Source organism: Varanus komodoensis, unplaced genomic scaffold (genome assembly GCF_004798865.1).
Source record: "Varanus komodoensis strain SLA01 unplaced genomic scaffold, ASM479886v1 scaffold18_1, whole genome shotgun sequence".
NCBI lineage: Eukaryota > Metazoa > Chordata > Lepidosauria > Squamata > Varanidae > Varanus > Varanus komodoensis.
In genome coordinates, this window is record NW_025335548.1 from 5151267 (window position 1) to 5159988 (window position 8722).

General features: G+C 41.8%; 1 protein-coding gene across 2 annotated transcripts in view; it reads left to right on the top strand.

The window, feature by feature from the left end:
- Positions 1-7031, top strand: part of HIBCH (3-hydroxyisobutyryl-CoA hydrolase) — a 59326-nt gene extending 52295 nt beyond the window's left edge. For both annotated transcript variants that reach the window (XM_044427037.1, XM_044427038.1), the window contains exons 12-14: positions 1833-1952; positions 3845-3878; positions 6628-7031. In XM_044427037.1, the coding sequence (XP_044282972.1) occupies positions 1833-1952; positions 3845-3878; positions 6628-6743 (270 nt within the window). In that variant the 3' untranslated portion in view covers positions 6744-7031. The remainder of the gene's footprint in view (positions 1-1832; positions 1953-3844; positions 3879-6627) is intronic.
- Positions 7032-8722: the final 1691 nt, after the last annotated feature.

The following is an 8722-nucleotide window of genomic DNA, read 5'->3' on the forward strand; positions in this document are numbered from 1 at the left end:
GTTGCCAAGTACGTATGTCCCGAGTTCGACAGCCCCCTCCCACCAGTGTTCCTCAGCAGCTGACCTGCATAGGTGTACTACCTCTGATACTGCATGTAGCCAACAGGTCTGATGAAAGCATTATCTTCCATGATTTTGTCCAGTGTTTCAATTTGGTGACCATTAATAAATCATCTGGAAGTAAATTCCATATTTTAACTGTGTGAAGTTTGTTTTATTAGATTTATATAACAGCTTTTCCTTCTTTTAAGAACTCAAAGCAGCTCACACAATTACGTTACATTAAAGTAGCTCCTTGATCCAGTCTGAATCTCCCACCAGTCAGCTTCATAGGATGATCCCAGTATTACGGCAGAGGGAGAAAAATGTCTCCCTTTCCACATACTCTTCACCATGGATAATATGTATGCCTCTACGTATTATGTCTCCCCTTCTTCTTCTTTTCTCTGAGCTAAAGAGTCCCAGATGTTGTCATGTTTCCTCATCAGGAGCTGCGCCAGACTCCTGGTCAGTGTAATTGTTGCTATGCATTTTTTTCAGTGCTGCAGTGCCCTTTTAAAGTCTAATAGCCAGAACTGTGCACAGTAATCTAGTTTTCTTGACACCACAGGTTTGCATGAGGAAAGTACGATATTTGCAGCTTCACTTTTTATTCCTTTCTTAATGATGCCTCACATGGTATTTGCCCTTTCCAGAGCAATTGCACACTGGACTGACATTTCACTGAGTCGTCTACCAGAACCGCAAGATTCACCTATACCTGTAGTTGGGATTTTTTTTGCCCTAAACTGTGCCTCTGCATGGTCTTACATTAACCATTTGCATTTGCCATAGATGTCCATTCTGCCAATCAGGAGAGATCCTTTAGCTGAAAATGGTTGTCTAGAAGAAATGCAAGGTGCAGGACAGCAGAAATGGGCTTTGCTGCACCTTATACCTTGTGTTGTATGCATAAACCTCCATGTTTGGAGGGTGTAGGATCATGCCTTCCAAATTTTCCTTGCAAATGCAGTCCAATAGCATCCGGAGAGCCATCAGCTTGCTGGGATCTAGGCCTTAATACTAATGGAAACTTTTCTTCCTAGGGGATCACACCTCTGTAATTCTCTCACCTGTCCTGCAGCGTTTGATCAGAATGTATAGCCTATTTGAGGAGACATAAGATATTCTCAAAATTTTTGTCTAGAATCTGATTTCAGGATGCCGTGTGGCTGTGCAGCTCAAATGTTAGGCAAAGGCAGTAAAAGTCTCGCAGTGCAAACTTCACTTATGGAAAATGCTTCATACTACTTTTTTGAATGTAAATAATTTCTCCAGTGATTTAAATAGGGTTATTCAACAAAGGTTCAGATGTGGGCAACTTGGGGCTCTTCAAGTGTTTTGGCCTAACATTCCCATCTGACTTCACAACTGGCTGTGCTGGCTAGGACTGATGGGAGTTGTGGGCCAAAGGGTGGGTCAGCCCAATATATTTTTTTTCTAATACACAGCAGTGAGACTTAAACTGAAATGCTAATCCTAAAATAATGAATGGACAAAGTGAAGGAGGAGAGCTTTGTTTTTGATAAGTATCTAGATGGTAAAACAGATCTTCAGAAGTCCTGCCTTTACCCTACTTTCTGGGGTGAGTGAGGTTTGCTTACCTTTTGATTAATGAAAATGTTTTGTTTTATTCTAATGAAGGATATTCACTCTTGCTAGGTTGTGTCTCTTTACTGTTATTTGTAGACATTTCAAGTAGAAATGAAGCCTTATTTAGAAGCCATGAGGCAGAGATACTCATCTTTGGAAATAGAAAGTTCACTCAGGAAATGTTTCAACTTTTCCCACAGACCATTAGAAACATGTCTCCAACATCTCTGAAGATGACCCTCAGGCAGCTTAGAGAAGGAGCTTCCTTAAGCCTCCAGGATGTCTTCATCATGGAGTACAGACTAAGCCAAGCATGCATGGTAAGAAGGCATGCATCCTGGTGCCCTCCGAGTCCTGTGTAGTGTATTAAATTGCATCAATGTTGATGGTTCGTGGGGCCAGTCATCAGTCTTTCTGGTTCCTGTTGATGGTTGGGGCACCAAGTATACTTATGTGGCCAAGTAGCACACTGTAGTTTTTTACTCTTCAGGGTTCAGGGTACACATTCCAAGCACTCTGGCTCTTATGGCACCAAAGAGTTAATGGGATAAAATATTAGTTGGAGCTCAAATGAATATTCCATAAAATAAACATAAAGATGAGGAGTATCTGAGATTTCAATAGTGGGGATGGCAAGCTTTCCCCCTTCCCTGAAGGAAGTCAGAATTCAAGTTGAAAGCAGGTGTAGAAATTGGTAGGAAAAGTTTAATGAACTTGTCATTCCACATCTTGGGGTGACAGGATGACCCCAGGTCACATTTTGTTGTGTAATTTACACATAAGTAGACCTACAGTCTTTTAGAACATGGACAAAATCAAGGTAGGAAAAAATTCCTCAAATTTCAGCCTCTGCCTTTTACAGTTTTATTTGTATTAAAACAATTGTGGGGGAAAATATACTCAAATTTGCATAAAATATTTCCATGGGGTACTTTTGGAGCCCAAAGACACAAAGAAAGTTAACTACCTCTTAATCTCTTTTGAAATTCAAGAGTTTGAGCTCAAACCACTACCTAACTGAATTAAAATCCATTAAGGGAAAGCTTTATTTTGTTGATTTGAAATTTGTAGGCCGACATATTGTTACGCGCATCAAAGGTCATTGCTGCAGGAATGATTAATCTTTAAATTATTTCTGCTAGCTGAAACCTGAAATCCCTTCTCATGCTGATTCAAACCACCTGGGGAAACGTTCAGTCAAGCAGAGGCCTTTCATATGTAGTATTATTTTGCCTGTGGCAGGAGTGATCAAGTCACCCCAAATGCAACTAACGCTAGGTTTGACACTGGCACAAGATCGTGGTTAGTTTTTAATGTGCATTTCCTTCATATGCACATGTATGTATATAGGTTAGGAGCAGTAAAGTAATTCGCATCGTTGTTCCCCATTTCTTGCAGCAGTTGATTGTTCTTTTAAAGGCAGCTGTTTCTGTACCCACATACAAACCCAACAGTCTCCTTTGACACACTTGGATTTAACCCTTCTTCTGTTGCAGAGTGACTTTGCATGAAGGGCTAAATTAAACCATCTTCATATTAATGTAGCAGATCTGCATCTGAAGAAGGTTCATCTGCAGAAACTGGATTAGGACATGTAGATATAATACTACTCAGTCTATGCTGCCCTGATCTTAGTAGCCCTGTGCCTGAATTTTGACAGGCAACTATATATGAATCAGGATGTAAATCGTAGCCATTTAAGGTATCTTTCTTGCTTGAAGTATTAATTTAAGAAAGACAATAACAAATATAAACAACAGATGATACAATATTGGCTTTATAAAGCTCAGACACAGAGTGAGACTTTTTAATTGTTTAATTTATTTGTTTTTATATTTATAAGACATTAAGTAGAAGGTTTCTCTCACACCAACACTTGTCAAGTGCTACATCGCCTAAAGATGTGCCCAAACCAGCTGTACTTATTTAATAAAAACACAGAACTTCATCTGAAGCATCAACACCAGGATGATTTTATTTTTCCCACAAAACTTGGGAGAGGAACTCCTGAGGTGGACAGAAGAGGATACACTGGTGTGGACAAGCACAACACTGCAAGTTAACTTGTATGGTCAATGCAATAGACTAGACCCAATTTTAAATGGAGGTGATAAGAGTTGACCTTGAAAGCATAATATAGGTGGAAAAAGAATTTTTTCTGAAGGATGCACTAGGAAGTTGCTGTGTTATAATATGCTCTTTTATCTTCCAGCGAGGTCATGACTTCTATGAAGGTGTCCGAGCAGGTAAAGTTGAAAGCAGAAACCGTTTCAAGTTTCATAAAAAATTTGCTCCATTCACTGCCATGTTTTTATGTTGTCATTGGCAAAAGCAGCAGCAGTTCATTTGAGGTTGATTTGCTGTGCACCAAAACTTTGTTAGGAAGAGTGTAAAAGTGCCCAAAGAGAAATAATCTGGCTTCCTGACTTGGATGATTCAAATGCCAGTCACTAGACAGATTGGTTCTTACATGTGGGTCAGCTCCTTTATGTTGAAAACCATCAGAGAGGGAAGAAAGCCGGACTATCACCCTTCCATCTGTTATTTCTACAGGTGGGGATTGTGTGTGTTTTTGTTTAACACACAAAACACTGCAGTATCTCAGTTTTATGGCCTGCATTTGAAAGCAGTAAAATCCAGGCAGAAGTGTACCACATTTGTTAAGTGCAGCGTAGGCAGATTTAGCTGAGGTTTTGATTGGTATGAGGCTACAGATCTCATTCAATGCTTGAAGTACTTTTTGTTGTTCACCTGTGAACAGACATCCCTATTGGAAACCACATTACCAAACCACAGTCTATTATCGTAACCAGAGCTCTGTCCTTCATAGCAGGTGAAGGGTGTGACATTTCCCAGGATTCTTTGCATTCTGTAGCGGGATAGGAGTTAATGACAAACATAACATTCCTTAATGGCACTTGATCTTACAGATCAAGAAAGCTGGCATATCAGTTTAAGAGCTGTGGATAAGGCTGGATTTTATTCATCAACATCACTAAGCAAAGGGATTCATAAAGGTGTTTCTAATATAATTGCTAAGATTTTCAAACAACTTGTATGTAACTTGTTGCATAAGCTATGATGGCAGGAGAGCAACTGTTCACTGTTAAATTTCCTCACTGAAAAAGTACTAATCACTGTTCAGAGGATTCTTCAAGGAAGCAAGATTCCTTGTTCAGAGCAGAGAGGAATACCAATAACAAGCGTTCTCAGTTGGCAGTGTGTAAGTTATTAAAACCATCCTGGAGTCAGATAGAGAGGCAGAACCAGGTTACTCAGCATGCTGAACTACAGAGCAATGTGGAATGCTGATTGAGAAGCATTGAGAGCAGCTGTAGGTAATTTATTTCCTACCTTAAATAGTTCAATACTTTCTCATCTGAAAAAGGAATACAACAACTGGGGTTGAATATATTGGCTGTAGGTGTCGACTGTCACTTAAGGCAATAGAATTTTAATGCTGGTTCTCCTCATCTTTTTCATGCTTAAGGTTATTGAGCTAGTACCGTGTTTCCCCGAAAATAAGACACTGTCATTTTTTTTTTGCTCAAAAAAACACATTAGGTCTTACTTTCGGGTAGGTCTTATTTTTTTAATGTACAAAATGTACATTTAATGTACACCCTTCTGCTCTGCACGCTTGTGCTCTGCACTCCAATTGCTGCCAAAAGCTGTATACACCATCCTCTCCAGCGCCTGCTACCGGTCCTGTCACAGGCAGCGGAGGAAGCAGAGCAGCATGAGCCGATGCTTCCTCTATAGTGCCGGCTCCTGTGCCAGGCAGAGTGCATTGGATATCACTCCGCCCTTCACAGGAGCCAGGACTATAGAGGAAGTATCGGCTTAAGCCGCTCTGCTTCCTCCCGCTGCGCCCTCTGCACCCCGCTGGCACTCTGCAAGTAAGCAAAAAAGGTAAGACCTATTACCAATATTTTTTGGTAATAGGTCTTACTTTCGGGGTAGGGCTTATATTATAGGACCTACCCCGAAATAAGACTAGGTCTTATTTTTGGGGTTGGTTGGACCTATTTTTGGGGAAATATGGTAATCCCCCCCAACTTTTTTTTTTCATTGTGCTTAATTTCTGGCCATGGGACTAAATTATCCTGCTATTTATGTGCTTAGTACGAGTTGTGCATTTCTGTCGTAAATGTCTTTAGTCATGTGGCTGTAATTATTACTCCTTTTGACCCCTTAAATCCACATATTCTTTTCTTGTTAAGCATTTTCGCTTTAAAACTTATTACAGGCACTGATTTCCTTCCTTCAGTTCTTTGCCCATGCCTTCTACAAAGCCCAAAGTATCTCTGATGATTTTATCCTCCAAAAACAGTCATCATACAGATTCCAGAATTGTCCCCATTATGATTTAGCACGGGAAAGTAGGGGAAAACTTCAGAAATGTAACACATCGCACAAGGCTTATGGAGGGAAGAATTTAACTTTCAGAATTTCTGACTGATGCAGAACCTGCGGTGCCAGAGGGATATGGATGGGAAGAATCCACTATTCAACATGGATACTTTAAATTCCTTTGAAGTATAAAGCTCTCACGGTCATTACAGAGTGTTGCTCCTCCCTAGCTTTATGATCACTGGGTAATTAGATAGCAGGAGATTAAAACATATGAATTCTAGTCAAACTTTTAAATGTTGCTTAATTCAGCTGTTTATGCCAATGAGTAATGATCAGTGTAGGCCCAAGATCTCTTACACTGCATGGCACGCAGGTGGCTGAAATACCAACTTTAATGTTACATTCTTAGCTGCTCTATTTCAGCAGGTAGAATCAAATAACATTTATTTTTCCTCCCCCTTCAAGAAATTTTCTAAATTGTTCTATCTTTTGTAGAAAAATGCATGTAATCACATGTCATGTGTTGATGTACTACATACACATACATTCAGCAGAGAAAGGCTACCTGTTGCTTCTGATACAAATGTTACGTGAGGTCTCCTGAGACATTTTTCTTTTTTTTCTCTCCTTTTCTGGTAGTGCTTATTGATAAAGACCAGTCACCAAAGTGGAAGCCTGCTACTCTGGAAGATGTGACAGATGAATTCTTGGACTCATGCTTTAAGTCTCTTGGAAGTGATGATCTTAAGTTATAATAGTTTTGGACTAATGCCAGCCTACATCTGTCTTTCTTCTAGTTTTAACACAACAAATTAATAATAATAGTTTCAGCATACATGAGAATCATCAACATTGCTCAAATTACTTATTGTTGTTATGCAATGAAAAGGACTTACAGTTCTTGGAGACAAGTGTAAGCGTAGAAGGAACTGTAGGGGGCAAAACCAGCTACATCTTAACACTCTAGATCACATGGAAGTTATCAGCCATGTCTGTACATTTTTACTTCTCTGTACTAAATAAATATTCATGCACACCACGAATTCTTGTTCTTTAAGCATTATAAAGGCTATTCGTCATTTCAGAGTAGTAGCTCCTCCTGGAGCAAGGAGGTAGGGCCTGCTCTTGGATTTTTTCTTCTCCAGGGGAAAAAGTGGTTCTCCATGCCAGACCAGACTGAAAAAGCAAGAATGCCTCTCAGCCTCTGTTTCAAGAACCAGTGCCCTCCATGTTCAACCTTAGCAGGTGATCTAACAGCAGTATGAACCATAACCAGAAAAACTGAATGGTATTCAAGAGGCACAGAGAGAAACACAGAACAGGCATTACTGAGAGCCATTGTGTCTGGGACTCAGGAGATCTGGGGACCTGCTCAGCCATGGAGCCAACTGGGTGACTTTGGGCCAGTCACAGACTCTCAGCCCAACCTACCTCACTGGGTTGCTGTTGTGGAAATAAGGTTGATAGCAGGAGGAGAAGGAAAATAATATATGCCTCTTTGAGTTCGTTGTATGAAAAAAGTAGGATATAAAAATCTAATAAGTAAATAGCACAGTCCTCCATGGGACGCTGGAGCCATCTATTTTTCTCATCTGTAAGATACTGGTAGACACCTCAAACTAGAGAACCTGTCTGATCTTGGAAGGAGGCAGCAGCGGAACACCCACTGTGAGACAGGCATTGGCCTCATTGCCACAGTGAAAATGAAGGGCCAGTGGGAGCCTTGTCCAAACTCTTTTTGTTCCAAACCAAGCCTGGTGAGGCTGCTGAGGAGAAAGCAGCAGCTCTTGTGAGGTCACTCCCAGCAGCACCACACCTGCCCAAATGAGGGTAGGGTTGGGGGTGAAGTGTGGGAGTGAAAGGAAAGGCCCTGGGGATAGGTTTCATTCCTTTACCATGCAGCTACTCTGTTGTTACCTCTATCTTCCTTCCTAACTCAGAGATGAAAGGGACCTCAGGGTGCTGGTTGACTGCAGGCTGAACATGAGGCAGCAGTGTGATGCGGTGGTCAAGAGGGCGAACACCACCCTTGGTTGCATAGCCAGAAGTGTGGGTTCTAGATCGAGAGAGGTATTACTACCACTCTATACGACTCTGGTGTGCCCGCAACTGGAGTATTGTGCTCAGTTTTGGGCCCCTCATTACAGGAAGGATACAGCCAGGTTAGAGTCAGGGCAGCGTAGGGCCACAAGGTTGGTGGCTGGTTTGCAGGGGATGCCGTATGAGGCGAGACTGAGGGAACTGGGTCTCTTCAGCCTGGAGGAGACTCAGAGGGGATATGTTGGCGACATACAGGTATGTGAGGGGATGTCACATGGAGATGGGTAGAGACCTGTTCTCCCCTGCAGAGGAAGGCAGGACGCGCTCCAAGGGAGCAAAGCTCAGGGATCCGAGGTTCCATTTGGATACCAGGAAGCACTTCCTGACAGGACCCCGAGGGTGTGGAATGGGCTTCCATGGGAGGTGGTTGAGGCCCCATCGGTGAGGGTGTTCAAAGATAGGCTGGACATGCACATGGTGGGCATGTTGTGAGCGGAGCCGGCTGGAGCTGGGGGTCAGACTAGATGGCCTGGGAAGCCCCTTCCGACTCGCGCTGTTTCTATGTTTCTAAAACAAAAGAACTTCTGTCACTTAAATTCAACGAAGAGGGGCTAACGAATGATATGGCAAGCCCTCCAGAAGATACAGATGAACAGAAGCCCAGGCAAACTGGACATTTTCCATGTGAATTTGT